The 18,543-nt window shown below is 44.0% G+C and overlaps 1 protein-coding gene across 6 annotated transcripts; it reads right to left on the reverse strand.

The window, feature by feature from the left end:
• Positions 1-1,066: 1,066 nt before the first annotated feature.
• si:ch211-235e9.8 (uncharacterized protein LOC100002196 homolog) lies at positions 1,067-14,051 on the reverse strand. 6 transcript variants are annotated; one of them, XM_034239405.1, is made up of 9 exons: positions 13,782-14,051; positions 10,520-10,620; positions 9,918-10,023; positions 8,634-8,651; positions 5,669-6,007; positions 4,039-4,322; positions 3,502-3,987; positions 3,229-3,275; positions 1,067-2,661 (listed from the first exon to the last, which is right to left on the reverse strand). In XM_034239405.1, exons 1-8 carry the CDS (start codon positions 13,855-13,857, stop codon positions 3,240-3,242), a joined length of 1,446 nt encoding a protein of 481 aa, XP_034095296.1. In that variant the 5' UTR covers positions 13,858-14,051; the 3' UTR covers positions 1,067-2,661; positions 3,229-3,239. The 6 variants fall into 6 exon arrangements, with proteins under 6 accessions (XP_034095296.1, XP_034095297.1, XP_034095293.1 ...); XM_034239406.1 differs by having other exon boundaries at positions 3,502-3,867; positions 3,925-4,322; XM_034239402.1 differs by having other exon boundaries at positions 3,502-4,322.
• Positions 14,052-18,543: the final 4,492 nt, after the last annotated feature.

Genomic DNA, 18,543 nt, shown 5'->3' on the forward strand with positions numbered 1-18,543 from the left:
CTGCCATTGCCGTTCGAAAGCGCTGGAGACGCTGTAGTACATATGCCAGGCCTGTAGGTGGAGCTGTAGTCTGCCACAAAAGCAGCGAAGAAGACTTCTCACAGAATCAGCCCTTGCAAAAACAGGGCTGGAAAAGAGCAAATAGAGCGAAATGAGGCATGGCTAAAATGCATGATCTGTTTGGTATTTAAAAAAAAAAAAATTGCAGACATGTTTTATATAGGTATGGCCCTACAATATATTATTCAAATATAGCAGGATAGGTCCACTTTAAAGGATTAATAATGCTTTATTTTTAATGGACTATCTTCATACCACACTATAAGTAAATGATCACAATATTAATTAATTCCTAAGAAAAAATAAAGTTAATTTAGGTCCTGTAACTATTTCACCAGCACTTACTATGACTTGCTTGAAGTGAATATATCTGCACTGTTGTTATCCTTAGTTTGAATCTCTAAGGTTCTTTGCACTTATTGTGAGTCGCCTTGGATAAAAGCGTCAGTCAAATCTAATGTAAATAGATTACAGGAAAGACACTACATCTGACGAGTCTAATTGTATTATCCAGGTTCAAACAGTGAAGTTTCAGTGTCAGTTACCCACAATTACCCCAGCAGTGGGCGTTCCTGTCCATTTCTCTAAAATAATCAGGGTCAACGTCAAGTAAGCAGCATCACAGGTTTAACACCGATCACAGCTAATCTGCTTCATCAGGAGAAGGTAGGTTTGATCAGATCTGATTGACAAGAAAACAAGCTGTGAGATTTTGATTTATTTGTTAAATGTTTCTGCACCACAGTAAGTCACAACATTACCTTGAACGTTTTCTCAGTAAACCAGATGGTCCTTAGTTTAGAAGAAAAGTTACAAAAACTCCAAACAGCTTTTAGTGTTCTAGTTTTGGAGAAAACTAAAAAAGGTACACAGCAGTGTTATCAGGCTGAGCTTACACCAACCAGCATACTTATCCTCAACAATGTTTACACAAAATCCTTTCAAGCTTTCAAGTCATTCCAGCTTGTTCATTCAAGTGTTCCTGGAAAAAGTTGGTGAACTAAAATTACAACACAAAAAAATAGGTTTAATCCGTCTTTATTTTGCAAATACATGCATGTGTGAAGCAGTCCGCTTCTGTCCTTTGCTTAGTCAAAGACATCAGCTCACATCCCGTAACAGAAACCTGCCTGAGAGCAGCAACAGACAGATTTACATTTTCAAAATACATTACTAAATTGTCATATTTAATTATTCTCAGATATTTTTTAATTACCATAGAACAAACTAACAAAGCCAGAAATCCAAGAGTAGAGGGGAGAGATCTAAAAGAGGGCCTCAAAGAAGAGGGGACAGTTTGCATTTCACACAGGAGACTTTACTTCAGACAGACTGCAACACTTCCCATACACACCTCAAGTCACACAAGCACATCAAGAGCATTACCGAGCGCACATGCCGCATCCTTTAAAGCACACATCCACACAGATCTGACTGACAGAACAGAATGCTGCTCATACATCCTCCATCAACCCACTGACCATCCTCACTGAAGCAGCTCTCTAGGAATACATGCTTCCTCAGGGGTGTGTGTGGAAAAGAACAAAAGGTAGAAGGACTTTTGCCCCATTATCTTCCAATCAGGAAGATGTCCCTTATATTTTATACATTCACATCTAATCATCAGATTGTCTATATCATTAAGGATAAACAAAGGGTATGCAAACACTGAACATGAAAAGGAAAACAGCTGCTGCTCTCTATGGGTCAGTGTCTGGTGTTGGTGGAACGAACCTGCTGTGACATCACCCACTGGGGAAGTGCTTTAGCGTTTACCCAATGAGAGCAGAGGAACACATGTTTCAGTGTTGAATTACCATTTAAATAAAGGGAAGGAAAATAAACAATGCCTGCTTTATTTAGCCTTACAGGAAAGTTAGGGTGCTCCATGAATTGGCTTTGCAACTGTGTTGTTGGCTCTGGAGCTGCAATACAGACTGCTTCAAGAAGAGGTACAGTCGCTTGAATGCTGAAAACAGAAGTAACAGTGAGATAGCCCGGTGGCTGTGGTACATGCCGTCTCTCCAAATCTTTACTTTTCACACAAAGAGAAGTAGAAGAAAAACCTGAGGTCGGGTATTGTAGAGAATTTTGGTGAATACAAATGCACCTTGCTTCTTTAAAATATAACACTAATTTCACATTAGACGTGGCTACGCAGAGCCTGGGTTAACAGAATGTGGTGCTGTACCAAGGTATTCCACGGAGTGATTCGGAGGCAGTAAACTCTGTAACAGTAAGAAGAAACGGTGACTGGATGGGTCCGTTTTTAAAACACACCAGATAACAGGTTGCAATTCACTGAAGAAGTGTTAGTGAGGCTGGTGAAGGAAACACCTGAGATCTGTTTATCTACGGATGGGCCAGGACATGGAGGTCAGTGTGGAGTGTCACAGTAATGGGCACTGCTCACATGTTGGTGAATGGATCCATAAAGCAGGCATGGGTCTGTGCATTATTTATATTTGAACACTGGAACTGTATTTGTACTACTACAAGTCCCTTTGATTTGTATGGGGTAAAGGGAGGAAGGGAAGATGTTGGAGAAAGGCAAATCCTCTCCTTCTGGAGGATATTAGGTCATCATCCAGGAGCCGTTTACTGTGATGGAGGACAGAAACACAAACGTCATTAGAACTGTCAGCACATTCTGAAAGTGTATCCATTTATTACACAATTCTAAATCATTTCTAAAGAGCATTTGAACATGAACTACAGGAACATGGATGTGAAGGGTGGACATGTTTTAAATAACAACTCTGTCATGTCCACAGCACACAGGATAAGGTTGTTCAGAGAAAAACAAAGAAATGTGTAAGAATATTTACTTTCTTTCCATTTTCCTAGGTTATGACCCATTTGAACAAACTAAACGTTACTTATCATTCAACTTTTATCTGAACCGACTTGCATACAATACTGTAGTCGTGCATGTGGGAGCAATTTGGGGTTAGGCATGTTGCCCAAGGACACTGTGGCATTTAGCCCGTTTGAATTACGCCTATAAATCCCCTAAGCCACAGCCCCCCCCCTCCTAAAAACTTCTGCCAGCTGAAACTCGGGCACCATGCAAAGCCTATGCCAACATATCAGCAGTTGCCTGTTTCTAACATATTGCCCTTCCCTTCATCATATTAATCGATGGTCGGAATAATAAAGGCTCAGTACCTTATTTGGAACTACTGCATTTGCATCCTAAGAAGACGTCGCCTACCCTGAGTAGCAAAGTTTAAAACGTGTTAGAGTGACTCGTTGAAAGCCCACGCTGATTGAAAGCAAGCGTCAACATGCATTTCATTTCTCGTTAAACCAAAGCATGATAGTACAAAAAAAAGTTAAGACTGCAATCACTGGGAAACATTTGCAATGGACTCTTGTCACTTTTAAACTGATCTTCATCTATACACACATAGATCAGTCTGAAACAAAGTTCACTGGTACCTCAGGGGCGTGGTCCTCCTCTGGGGCTGCGATGACTCTACCAGTCATGGAGCTCACGCCCAGCACCTTGGGCCGCTTCTCAGCTTTAGGTGCTCCTTCAAGAACCACAACGATGTACTCTCTCTGGGGACCCTCTGCCAAGGTCTCTGCAGGGGCTTCTACTACTGGTGCCACCTCTACTGGTGCAGGGGCTTCTTCTACTGGTGCTGGGGCTTCTTCTACTGGTGCAGGGGCTTCTTCTACTGGTGCCACCTCTACTGGTGCAGGGGCTTCTTCTACTGGTGCTGGGGCTTCTTCTACTGGTGCTGGGGCTTCTTCTACTGGTGCCACCTCTACTGGTGCAGGGGCTTCTTCTACTGGTGCCACCTCTACTGGTGCAGGGGCTTCTTCTACTGGTGCAGGGGCTTCTTCTACTGGTGCCACCTCTACTGGTGCAGGGGCTTCTTCTACTGGTGCCACCTCTACTGGTGCAGGGGCTTCTTCTACTTGGGCAACCTCTACTGGTGCAGGGGCTTCTTCTACTTGGGCAACCTCTACTGGTGCAGGGGCTTCTTCTACTGGTGCAGGGGCTTCTTCTACTGGTGCCACCTCTACTGGTGCAGGGGCTTCTTCTACTGGTGCCACCTCTACTGGTGCAGGGGCTTCTTCTACTGGTGCCACCTCTACTGGTGCAGGGGCTTCTTCTACTGGTGCCACCTCTACTGGTGCAGGGGCTTCTTCTACTGATGGCAGGGGTTCCTTGTCTTCACCAGCGGTTGCCAACTCTTCCTTGTCTTCAGTTATCTCTGGAGCCTCTAGAGCAGAGGCAGCGGCCAGCGGCACTGAAACACAAAATCCAGCCATCCAAACATCACTGGTGCTCAAGTTAAAGTCTGTTACAGTCCTCTCTGTTGGACAAGCAACGCATTTCAGAACTGCCATTTCTTGTTAGTATTTCACCAGAATATACATGTTGGTGTATGTAGGTCATCATGCACCGTTCCTAGAAGTGCAAACCGTGCAGAAAGAAAGGGTTTTCTCAGAAGTCCCAGTGCAAAGTGATCAAGCAGGTTTAGTGATAAGGAAAAGCTATGACATTTAAATGCATTTATTAAGTGAGCATTTGAATTATGATTAATAACTGAAAATCTACAATAGCTCCAAAGACATACATTCACATACATTTAGAAATTAAAAATTATGTTTTTTTAATTTTAGAGTGGATTGAAGGGTTAGAAATATCCTTCCTAAAAGCTTCCGATACAAATGACGTTAAATAGACAAATTAAAGACCACAGTAAAGCTTTCCAGATTGAGAAAAGTTTTATTGTGTGGTTGATGAATTACCATTCACAGTACTCATTTTCCAGTTATAAGCTAAATAAAAATATGATCACATAAGTTAAATAACTTGTAATCTAATGAGCTCTTAAGATTTTCACATTACACTTAGGAAAAGAACACACTAGCAGTTACAGAGTCTGCAAAGGGCCATCTCGCCCTGAGATGGATAAACAGAGATTTCAATGTAACACAGCGATTGGTCAAATCCCGTAAATTAGCATTATGGCCTTCATTTCTAAAAGATACCAATGATATCACAGCATTTGAGGGGTGTTCCTGCTTGTTCTCAGAGTTCGTTTACTACAGAATTAGCTGGTGTTCAGTCATGTTAAATAAGGGCCGATACTTATGCATGTATGTATTCACAGTGATCACTTTTATTTCACCCATAACTGCAAAGAGTCTGTGGCGCGCAGCTGTAAATCGGAAGGAACCGGTTGAGAAGATGAGCTGCTGCTTTTAAACATCCCTCGGCCCATAATAATCTGAACAAATATACACATCGATCTACACTGCACACCAGAAAAACAAACACTTCATTTGCAGAGTGTCGGCCTCTATACCCATTCCAATAAATTAAATACAGTGAAAATAGACATTTTACGGAAGACAGAAGAGACAGATCAATAAGAGGTGAACCCAGGCACCTGAGAAGCAGCTAACCCTTCAGTGGTTGTGACAGTGACTGGAAGTCACTGCTCATTATTCCCATTGTGTGAGGGAAGAAAAACACCTGGTGGTTAGAGATAGTGGTAGTGTGTGTCTCCCTGTAGTGCAAGTATGAACCTCAAGCCTCAGGCCTCAGGGGCAGCTGCCTCCCCCCCCTCAGGTGCAGCAGGCGTACCGTTGCTGCCGGACTCCTCGGCGGCGGCTGGTTCTGCGCCCGCCTCGGCAGCCTCCTCCACAGCCTCAGCTGCGTGAGCCACTTCTTCTGCCACAGTCTCCACTTCATGCGCCACCTCGGCAACTTCCTCCGCTACCTCGGCAACTTCCTCCGCCACCTCGGCAACGACCTCCGCCACCTCGGCAACGACCTCCGCCACCTCGGCAACGACCTCAGCAACTGCCTCTGCTACGCTCTCCACCTCCCCATCAGCAGCCTCCTCTGCTCCGACCTCAGCCTCTTCAGCGGCCTCCTCCTCCTCGGCTGCTGCTGCCTCCTCCTCCTCCTCCTCCTCTCCAGCTGGAACACAAGAACCAGAAGACGTGCATCAGCCAGAGCAGGGCTAACACCTGCCGTTGTGCTGAACTAAAACTAATAGCTTGTTGAATAAACATTGTTCAATTAAAACAAGTTGAACTGAACTAAAAGTCATTACATTTTGTTTCAGTTTATTTTCTCTGATGTTCCATTTAAACTTGGTGCATTATTTTGTAAACTTGACATCACAATGATGATTATAAAATAGTTACATTGTGCCTCACAATTGATCAGTAGCTAGGTTTCCATCCAGTTGGATGAGGTGTAATGCCTACAAAATGTTGTTATGCACAGTCAAATGTAGGGCATTCACTTTTTGTTGGAAAGTCACAATGTAGAAAATAATTAGCAGAGTAACAATCTTACTGAATTCAAAATAAGAGGAAATAAACATTGGTACACTGATGAAGAGTTGGGTACAAGTCACCTGACTGTGTCCCGGTTGCACGCTCCAACAGGTCAACTATCTACGCTGAGAAGTGATGCCTTGAAGCATTTTGGATTTAACACCATGGATAAAAGAAATCATGGATAAAACAAATGGAACCCTGCAGCTCTGTGACTCTTCAACTTTTAGCAAGCTGCTGCCTGCCATTGATCAGTTAGCCTCTGTGTATCAGAACTTAATATCAACTCTGTGACAACCAGAGAGGGACAGTTGGATGGAAACATAGCTACTAACAGCTGTTCATGCTTTCCCTGCAGTCTGATCCAGAAGGATTACCTTTAGATCACTGACTAACAAATACTACATCTGAGGAGACACATTCACGACATAAAGTGCATGCAACTCAAGGACAGGAAGGAGAACGACAGACAAGAAAGTGAGGAGGGGGGAGGGAAGGGGAGGAGAGGGTTAGGATGCAGGGTAGAGGGGGTCAAGGTGAATCTTGGTTCTTACCATCCAATAAAAAAAAAACTATCTGAACTCTGAAAGAGTCTGACACTGAGACGGCCCAGTGGGTTGTGAGTCTTTAATCTTTAACATCCAACACAAACACACCAAGTGGTGGGACGGCTGCTACACACTCCAGCATGGACTGTTGGGGGGGATAGACGACTGCTGGCACAGTGGGGTTTCATGATAACGTGGTTCATTCTTGAGAATACAACCTCCTCCCCACTGAAGTGGACAATTTGAAACGTTTTTAGAAATACCTCAAATCTTCCTCCTCATGGAAACACAGCAGTCTCCTGGATAATGTGCCAACTATAGGCTTTTCTGTTATAGCCTTCATTGGGTGGTAAGTGATATTTGAGCATTGACGCGTATGAAAACAAATGACATTATTAATACTATTTTCCTTTTTTTATCTATTGAAAGATGTCCACTGCGTTAAGTTGAGCTCAATTGGGAAGGGGGGGGGAGAATGTTTATCAGTTATTAATAAAGAGGCCTTTGAGATTCCAAATGCAGAAGACTGTCAGTGAGCAGATAAATACGCAGTGTACTGCCCGTTGGATGATGCTAACAGACTCATATCACTCACAACAGTGCATGCTAATGTGTTAGCATGGACGTCCCACATAAACAATGCCATTCTTTTTAGCTTCAACCCTAGAGTTTTGTTGAACATTTACAGTTGCCAAAGAAAAATCTGTCAGAATTGGTTTGAAATAATTCGATCAAGTCCATTTTCCTCTTCAGACCAAACTAACATAAAGCAGCAAAAAAAGAATCTTCACAAAAATGTCCCGAATATCCTTTGTTAGCAGTACAGGAGAGGGGGGGGGTCTGTTTCCCATTCAGATCCAAAGAGTCCAGTGCTAGGAGGAATCTCCGGCCACAGAGGACCTTAGCTTTAGCATTACACTGAAAGAGTAAAGACAGAGACAGTTAGAGCAAGGGGGAAGAATCAAATCTGGATCTTTCAAAAAGGCCAAGTTTAAAAAAAGAAACATTTACAGAACAATCTCATCATCAATGTTACATCAACCACAGAGTACAGATGCACTGGTGATGGTAATGGGAGCGCTATAAGCCAGCTCTGTGTCTTGATTTAAAGACTGTTTTAACTAAAGCCTTTTCCAACACATAAGGTACGAAGACTCGGTTTGAATCTAAAGTCTCCGACACAGATACGCAGAACACAATGAAGAGAGGGAGGGGCTGGGAGCAAGAGAGGGGAGACATTTGTTGACGGGGTGGAGAGACTGAGGTCACATGGGAGGTTCAAATGCAAAGTATAGAGCTCCAGGAAAGCTCAGAGGTTAGACCTGCAGTCCGCTGGCTTCCAGAGCCAATCAACAAGTCTTCCCCTCTCTCCCCGTTCACCTCTGCATCTCCAATAAAAAAGGCACTCTTTGGCCCAAAGCATAGCCATGACTAATGTGTATGATTCCAAACTAAATACATCTTGCTTTGGTCTGCTGTTGTTATATCATTTCAATGCTATTTGACTGTCTGCGTGAACCATGCCTGGCCTACTCAAACCATGGAACCATGAGTGGAAAAGACGCACATTGAGTGAACATGAGCTTCTAAAGCCACCGGCGTTAGTGTCAGTTAGTTGAACGATAGAAGCCCAATCAAGCCAATGCAAACCTCTCTGAGAGCATTCAGAAAGTGATGATGAATCATGCCAATTAGCTGCGTGACACAACTTACCCTCATCTTCCTCTTTACCTGCAAGCAAACACAACCGTCAGTGCCCGTTTCACAGAGAAACAAGCCACTTCAGATGTGGAGCACTAAAGACATGCAGGGTTAAGCAATGGAAACAACTCGGTCTGTTTAATGTTCTCTTTACGCATTCTGCTTCACATGAAACATTTCAATCAATTGAGTTCTATCCATCACTGGGTCATGCCAGAGGAGCATTCATGTACCAAGGCATATTATCTGCCCATTATATCTTAGAATGTGTGTGTGCAAAAAGTGCATCATTTGGTAGGTACAGTAAGTGGACCAATCATTCCTCTCGGGACCAAAAGCTGCAGATCGTAAGCTCTCAAAGGTTGTTCTTCATTTCATGTGATGCATACAACATAATCATGTTGATACCAGCAGTGAGACAGACTCAGCCAAATTGTTTACAAAGTGGATTTATCTCTCGTTTCTACAATGTGCCGTTACTGCTATCAGAACACAAGCAATTGCCATATTTGCTCATTCCATACACGCCGAGTGGATCGCGTAAACCAATCTCCTGAGATCAAGAGATATCGAAGAGGATACACACAGTCGCGTGCTGGAGTGGATCATGTTTGTGTAAGAAGGAAATGAACTTGTGTTGGGGAGAGGGGGTTTCAGGACAGGAAGTGCAAAGGTATTGGACAGCAAATATATACAGTATATAGCATATATTTGATTTTTTTTGTGGAGCATACAAGGCCAATCACAGTTTACTCAAGCTGGTACCCAGCATGCACCTGGCTGGTGTCCGCTGTAGGAACAGCTTGTGGGCTAACCAGGACACAGCGAGTGAAGGCTGTCTTTATATTCAAACTTGGTGCTCAAAAGTCAAAGTTGATGAACAATGTTTCTCTAATGCAGGCCACAGTATCTGCCTACAGCTTTAACTATTGTTTTTGTTTCTTTACATTGTTGCAAATTCAAAAATTAGACTGCTACAGTTTCTGTTCCACCGCGTGTCGGATAATGGACTCCGCAACACTTCATTGTGTAACCCTGTTTAGCATAATACTAACAAAAGATCCTTGAATCCGGGAAAGGGAAAACTAACAGATGAGTTACCCTAGGAGCTTTGAAACAAAAGTATTTGCCAAAAGAACCCCAGCTATAAGGAGGTCCACCCTAACCTGGGTTCTACCTACACAACAAGAACAAGAGCAACTGAGCAAAGTTTGATCAAGAATCGTTTTTAGCCTCAAAAACATGAGCTGGTGTAACCTGCTGAAGTGTGTGGAGCAGTGGCTGAGAAATGCTTACTCTTAGGTGGCCAAGGTTTAGGGACCCACTCCGTCTTGGGCCGGGCTTTGATTTCTGAGATGCGATCATTGAACCTGTTGCCGTCAGAAGACACGGTGCTGTAGGCCTGTGGAGAGAGGAAAGAGTCACAACTTGAGCATTCTACTCATTTCCTATTCCAGAAGTGGCTCATTTCAGATCCTGCGCAAATGATGTTATTTGATAAGATAAGCTTGTTGGTTCTGGATGGTCACATATCATTGTTGTTAAACAAGTAAGGGATGCTTATCACCCCGTCGGGGTTCTTTTCTCATTAATGACCAGCTCACTGCACATTACCCTGCTTATTACACGGCTACTTAATTATTCAATTGAGTATTTGACTCACTATACTGATTTTAATTATTTTATTGATTTAGGAATGATCATATTGCTTCCAAAAAGAAATTAAAAGTCTGTTCCGCGGCGTACCAATGGCTGAATCTTCCGCCACAACAGCGTAACTTAAACGGCAGCACTGATTGAGGTTTTCTAACTGTTCGAGTCTGTTCACAGACAAGTCTTTAAAAGTCTTGTAATAAGTGAAGGTTATATCTTCAGAGAATAGAAACAATAGAACTTACGTAGGACACCGAAGCAACCAAGGCTCCTCCACACAGCAGGCTGTACAATATATTCTCTACGGAGCCCCCGGGCATGGAGGACATCGGACGCCGCTGCACAACTGAAAAGGGTTAAAAAAGTCAACGTTAGACCTTTCTCAAAAATGTCCTCAATTATGTGATAACGTGTTTGATTTCTCCAAATGGAGCCTGGAGCATTGGTATGTGTTCCCACTTTCACCTCCCTCCAGGATCCCAGAGGGACCGGTTTTATGAAAGGAATCGTGACCATGGAGCATTTCAGACAAGGATCCACCTTGCATCCCCATTTCACATCTGCAGCTCTGCAGGCTTTAAAACCCCACAGGGAGGAGTAATGTGCTGCAGGCCCAGCAGCATCAGGCTGTGTACAGAGGATCGGGAGCAGCAGCCTAAGGCGCTCTGCTGGCTCATGATAACCATATAAATATGCATGTCAGGGCTTGCTTGAAGCCTCAAAGGTGATACTCTGTACACACCCTTGGAAAGAAGACAGAAAGTTGTTTAGTATGTCATCTGTTGTTAAGCATACAGGCAGTAAGGAGCTTTACAATTCTGCACACAGTAACGGCCCGTCTACACAGCAGCGTTAAAAAAATCTTCCAACGCTTCTGCCCATTGACATTGAATGGGGTGACGTCACTTTGCCTCGCTTTTCGCCGAACTGCATTGTGGGAAGCAAAGCAAAGATTTCCAGGATTCAAAAGTTGAGCAATGTTCAACTTTTGAAGCTGAGGTGGAAGCGTCAGCCAATCAAATCCCGTTTATGCAAATCTGACAGTACAAGCGCTAGCCAATCAAACCGCGTGCAAGCTGGGAGAGCCAGACCGCAGTTCATTTCCTCATATGCCAAAAGATGGAGGAGAAATTAGTTATTGCGGTAGCAATTCACCCGGTTCTTTATGACCAGTCGCTAATAACTTACCGGGATACAAACCGGAGGAAGCAGGCATGGAGGGAGGTGGCAGAGGCAGTGGGTGAAACTGGTAGGTTTTCGCCTGTTTGGGGATTTTATATCCAGTTTACTTCGTTTTAACATTGCTATTGCTTCGTATGTCGGGGGCGGGAGATTCATGTGATTGGTTGTTGGTCGCAAAAAATCCCCAAGCTTTCAGAAACGCCCACCTCCAAGATTTTTTTTAACGCTGCTGTGTGGACGGGCCGATACTCTGTACACACCCTTGGAAAGGAGACAGAAAGTTGTTTCGTATGTCATCTGTTGTTAAGCATACAGCAAGGAGCTTTACAATTCTGCACACAGTAAGATTAGGCACATTTGGTGCGGAACCATTCTTTTATTGAGTTTGCCATTATCTTGACTGTGGGAATATTTAACAATATGAAAAAGGAAAGAGAAAATCCAACGCTGTTTACGATGAAACATTTTGACCCCTGTCAGCATTACTTTCTGATACTGCTGACAGCCGCTTTTCTTAAACCCTTTGTCGCCATGCCAACCCTCACAGCTGACCCTGTCATGCCAACGCACACCACCGGCTGAATTAAAGTGAAATCAATGTGGAGCACTTTAATAAAATGCTAGTTTTCTTGAGGGAAGACCCCTAAACACCCAACCAAATATGAGCATGTTAAGGTTTTATATATTTTGATCATTATCTAAATTCAAACACAAATCTACAGTCCAAAAGCACCCATAATAATTTCATACATAAAAAGGGGACAAATGAATAGCTTCAAATTGTTTAAAAATGTCCTCTATGAGGCAACCAGTCATATTATAATATGAGGTTAAGGGCGATGGAGCTTTGTCCTGTCCACTGTTAAGGGTATTAAACTCTACGTATTCTCAGGAACTAATCCCCTATCCAGGGCTCTGGCACGACTTATATACACTGGCTAATCGGCTCAAGAGCTGGGGGTTCAGGTGGGAGCGTTCATGAGCAGTGGAGGGGACGCAGGTCAACGACTCACTGGATTAGACCATGATACCATCCTCTGGTTAAGTGGGACCACTGGAGTGGAGAGGGGCTTCATGGGTCTCTTTACGGAGTGGACATCTCTGTCATGTAATCTCTTGAGAGGCCACCAGTCGTACCTGGCAGTAAGACAACAGGTCAGCCTGTGTGGGAAGGCTTGCATGCTCGCATCTTTTTTTAGACATTTAGGACACAGAAACCTGAAGGAGTTGCCTGAAAGCAGTCAGAGGCCAGTCACTCTGGACATTAGAGAGGAAGGCCAAGCAACAACATGTTTTTATTAAAGTGCAATTACTGCTACCTGACTATTCAGAAGCAACGTCAGCTGCAAGCAAATGCCATTATGGTGAAGCAGAGTGACTGTTTTGTGCTTAAGTCTCATTTTGGTATCTTAAGTTACCTTAAATTAAGAGGTTCTCTTTGACAAACACAATGCCCTAGCCTGAAAAAACCTGTGGAGGTAAGCTGGAATGAGGACTTGGATACAGCTGGCAGACAGAGTAGTGTGTTCTGGAGCTCTGCAGCTCTGCAGGCTGCATTAGCTCACAGCACACTGCCCACACCTTCATTCTCCTCCATGCTTATGTAAGGTCATCACAGACACACTGCAGAGGTGTCCCACGTGCCTCTGCACTCTTTACATTACAACTCCGTCACACCACGTGACTGACAGCCATGTTCCACCACACAGTGTTATATCTCCACGCTGCCTGCTGAAGGTCACACTCATGTATACATGCAGTGGCCTTCATCAATCTGGCAATATGTAAGGAACCTTCATTGACCTTTGCCTCACAAAGAACCTGCGTGGCTCGTTTTTTTAAGCATTAATGTTTCGGCTCAAGTGACATTGCAGTATAAAACAGAACACGTATTACACAAGCTGTGAATGTATCCGACAGTGTGCAGCTCTGTTTAACGCTCAGCAGGGGGCACACAGCAAGTGTTCAGTGTCATTGTAATGCCTACAGCTTAAAGTACAACCATACCTCAACGAGAAACTCGCCGAACAGACCACATAATTATGAATAAGAGACTCTAATGCACAGATGTGTTGGAGGCCAGCTCCTGTCACAGTCCCGCTGACCTTCACATCTCAGGCAGCCATTGGCATTCCTGCGCTCGGGGATGCAGCTATGCAGTGTAATTCGCACGAGGACACGGTGTACTATTCCTGTGAATTCAGTCACAGGCTGCCTCAGACAAAGAGACCGCCTCCCGTTACACCACAGAGTGTCAGAACCACATTGTGTGAAAGGGAATAATTAAAAAAATGCTATATTTTCTCTTCTGCTAATGAAACTCACCATCTCGGGGCAACCTGTAGGCTGCTTTCCGCGCCAGAGGCCCACACCTCTGCCAAGCTGCTCTGCAGGAAAACATCGCTGCTCTCCGGTTTGTCTCCGGTGTGTGTCCGGGCTGCTCTCACTGAGGCTGGCTGCACGGCTCGGATCGGCGAAACGTGTGCTGTGGGGGGCGGAGGACAGACTGCTCTCTGTTGCGTGTTGCCGGTGTATGAAGGGTGCTCACTGCCAAAGAGCGAGAGCAAGTGAAAGGATGTATGAGAAGTCGTTAAGACCCCGGAAGAGAAGGCGGTACTAATCAGCTGGCTGTAGTAATCAAGCCCAAGCCCTGCAGGACGTGCGCCGGTGTAGGTACCAGGGCTGTTTCTCAGGCCATTTCTCAATGTCGAGTATACCTGCTGCAGAGCCACTATTTCAAGTATACTCCGCCATCGAGTGGCGCCGAATGCTGGGCATTTAACATGCATTTAAACAGTCCTTCGGCGCCACTTGATGACGTAGTATAGGCCTACTTGAAATAGTGGTTCTGCAGCAGGTTTACTCGACATTGAGAAACGGCCTCAATGTCGAGTAATACATCCATGGTAGTAATAGGCGCTTTCACACCGGAGTACTTTTCCCCCCGAACTAGGCTGATCGGGGGGGGGGAGGGGGATTTGGTTTCACACCAAAAAGGATCTGGAACTAGTCCCTAGTTCGAGCAAACCTTTTCCCCCCGAACTAGGCTGATCAAGTCCCTAGTTCGAGCAAACCTTTTCACCCTCAGATAGTCCCTGCTGAGAGGTAGTACTTTTCTGAGGAGGAAATGGTTCGTGGGTGTGTCGGCCACACTATCAATTTCTGACTGGGTGGGCGAATTGCAAACCACGCCCCGTAAAAAGTTTTGTGAAGCCGCCATTTTATTTGCTCGAATTAGCCTTAGCATTAGCCCAGCGCCCCAATGGAGAGAGACTAATTTATGTCAACACAAAAAGAAACATGGGAGCGGTGGAGTGATGAGGAGGTGTCAGCGCTTCTGGCGATTTACTCGGAAGACACGACCCAGCAGCTTCATTTGTCAGAAGCATTTTGACGGGTGATTAATCGCCGCAGTGAGCGTCACCTGCCACTCTGATCCACTGATCCCCCCTTCACACACACACACACACACACACACACACCACACACACACACACACACACACACACACACACACACACACACACACACACACACACACACACACACACACACACACACACACACACACCACACACACACACACACACACACACACACACACACAGGGCTGTCCCTCCCTACAGGCAGATCACGCAGACTGTGTGGGGCCTCACCTCGCGGAGGGGGCCTCATCTTGCGCAATTAGTGTTGCGCGGCACGATTTCGCCGCGGCGAGGCTCCACTAGCGTTTTCAGGGAATGATCGTATAGGGCGTACACACGGAGCCGCAAGCGTTTCGTCCTCAGACCAACCCACTTTTTTCAGCGTGTATCGGATTCGGACTCCGAATACGCGTTTCCGTGTCGGCCTCGTGTGGACGAACCTTCTATACGATAGAGAAGGTTAGCGGATTCAACTGACATCGTCTCTGTATGGACGCGGCCTTATTCCGGTGAGAACGCAATGTACTAGGACAGTTCCAGGGACTAAAGCGTTCGGGGGGAACAAGTACCGGGGACAAGTGACGGCTAAGTACTTGGTGTGAAAGCGGCTAATGCCACCAGTGGAGAAAGGTGCAGGAAACTAAAGTAGCCTATGCAATGTATGATAATTGTGCAAATTGCCCAACACATGCAAGTGAGCATCCAGCAGTTTATTTGTGCTTTGGACCTACAAGTCTATGCTTTGGACCCATACTATACATTTATATCACAAAACTTCGGGGTACCTCAAAAGTGATTTCAGACAACTTTTAACTCCACTTTAACTATAGCTTTTGTTGCTTTGCAGATTCACTCATCTCAAATGTAAATGTTACCCTGAATTACAATATGCATAATATCATAATATGTTTTAAGACTAGAATATGCCCCACCATCATCAGCTGCAGTATGAAGTCAGGAACACATTAATGCCTCATTAATCTAACAATATGTGTGTTTAGTTGGTAGGCTACTTTGACTTAAAGTAGGTTTTGATAGTATGCATTTGTACAATTTTGAATGGAGGGCTTTAGCTGGTTACAGTATTTGTACTGTAGTATTACTTATTTTACTTATGGAAAACTGAATACTTGTTCTACTCATGAATGTGACAGAAACTCAAGATGTTTAAAGAGAGGTGATCAAAACTTGGAAAGAAATTGTATGTGATATGATAGTTGGATAAGCAATAGCCATATTAAGTTTTACACTTGCAATATCCAGTTTTTCCCATTACAGATTATTGGTTATTTAATTAATACTAGTGCTGTCAAAATTATCGCGTTAACGGCGGTAATTAATTTTTTGAATTAATTGCGTTAAAATATTTAACGCATTTAACGCATGTGCAGAATGGCCCGCCCCATACGTGCCACCAGTGGCAGCGCCAGGGTATGGCTGGGGTAGGCTACACCCATACCAATAAATGGCTTAGCCCCACCATGAAAAATGATGTTAAAGTAAGCGAAATAAAGTCTGCCAACTCGCGCGGAGTAAATTGCACAGACAGCTGTTAGTAAGATTGATTTCAGCAGCCACGGTTTTGAAAACTTTTGTCACGTAGTGATCGTCTTCTCAATAGAACATCTTTGATAACGGCGTGGTGTTGTTGCAGGAAGTCCCGACGGAGAATACTTTTGCTGTAGTACGGGGTGCACATAACTGGTACGCAGGTTATGTGCGTAATCTGAAATGCGTACCGTCACTTGTGTCACAAAGCGCATTTGCGTACCGACGTACTTGTGAAGCTTTTCCAGAAGGCGGTTAGATCACCCGACGACAGATTCGGTCTCCGTGTGCACAGACAGGTGCTGTTAACGTCGGTCTGTACAACGGAATTGTGCCAAAACTACGCCAACCGGCTGCGGAGGGAGACTCCCCCCCTTCACTGGAGAACTGCGCTAAAACAGCTGATCACAACGTTCACACTCTGTGGTCACGAAGTACTCCACTAGCCGCCGCCGCCCCCCCCCCCCCTCTGTCGACTTTCCTGAAGTACTCCCCCGTTGATAGAAATCAACACGTAATGAATTAAGACCCCACGGTTTGATGATTGATAGGTGTGTGGGTTGTCTTTCATTTTGACACGCAGAAAAATGTTTTAATAAACATAGATACTGTATGTTAAATGGATATATCCGCCTTCTTTCATTTATCTTTCCACTCCCACAAAAATATACATAAATAAATGGCATATTTTGGACATAGTTCGAATGGTGATTAATCATGATTAATTAATTTTAAAGCTGTGATTAATCTGATTAAAAATTGTAATCGTTTGACAGCCCTGATTAATACATAAGCATTTCAAATTATATAATATATATATTCAGAATGTAATTAAATCAAATATTCCTAATTTTCTCATTAGAGCCTAACCAACAACTCACTGTACACTTCCTCTGCTGCCTCTCCTCTGAGCAGTGAGCACTGATCACCCCTCATACGTCACGGTGACTTTCATCGTGGTTTCACTTCAGGAACGCACGGAAGGTCGCAGACAGCACGTGAAATGATGCTGTTGCTGCTTTGAATTCTTCACATTTCACTCCATGTTGTAGCCTATGGTTGTAGCTACTGCAGGTTTATTTTGACATCTTATCCCAGAAAATCCTGCGTGTCGACATTCACACACTCACACATACACACATTAGACAAGCCTTTACTATATACAGGGCAGGGTTCTTACGGTCATTAAAAACCTGGAAAAGTCATGGAAATTCAAAAAGCTAATTCCAGGCCCTGGGAAAGTCATGGAAAACAATATTTTTCCCAAAGTTTTGGAAAAGTCATGGAAATGTAACTAAAGTTGCATCAAATATAATTTATATTTTATCTAATCACCGAAATAGTAATACTATAATGATAATAAATACTGTATCGCATAGTAATGAAACGTAAAATGGCATTTAACTGACGAGGTGTTTTGCTGGTGAGAGATTTTAGTTGCTTTAGCGCGTAGAAGCTAGTAAGCCTACTATTTGATTTGTTTTAGATAGGCACAACATGTTTCAGATGCAGACCTTATTTTCCTGTTCCATGTTAAAATAAACCATTTTCAGTGGTACCGCTGAGAAAGAATAATGTTTTTGGTCATGGAAAATTAGGTAAAGGTCATGGAGAAGTCATGGAGAAGTCATTGAAAATCATTGGTGAAAAAGTGTATGAACCCTGACAGGGCCTTCACAAGACCTTCACTCTTTTGGTCTGTCCCTGTCATTTAAAAGGTTTACCAAATTCATGGTTACCAAAGAGCCACTCAAGGAATTTGGGCTTATTCAGCATTCAATCACCAGGCTTTGGTTCTGAAGCCTAAAAAACCCAGACCCTGTCCCATGCCCCCCTAACACTGACTTTGGACCCCCCCTGAAAATGAAAAAAATAAATTGTTTATGATTAAACGATTTCTTGGCTGACGGAATAGGCGTAACTAACGCTATTTGTCATTCTAGTCGGACCCATTATTTTCCTAGTATTCTTCTTATCCCCTTGTATATTGGCATGTGTGCTATCTGTTCTCTCTAACACCTGGATGTGTCAACTGGGATCAATAAAGGCCCACCTGGTCTTAAATGTGCTCTCACTAACCTTTACACTGATGTCACCTGTGGTGTCCCTCAAGG

The sequence above is a fragment of the Gymnodraco acuticeps genome, unplaced genomic scaffold (genome assembly GCF_902827175.1).
Source record: "Gymnodraco acuticeps unplaced genomic scaffold, fGymAcu1.1, whole genome shotgun sequence".
Classification (NCBI taxonomy): domain Eukaryota; kingdom Metazoa; phylum Chordata; class Actinopteri; order Perciformes; family Bathydraconidae; genus Gymnodraco; species Gymnodraco acuticeps.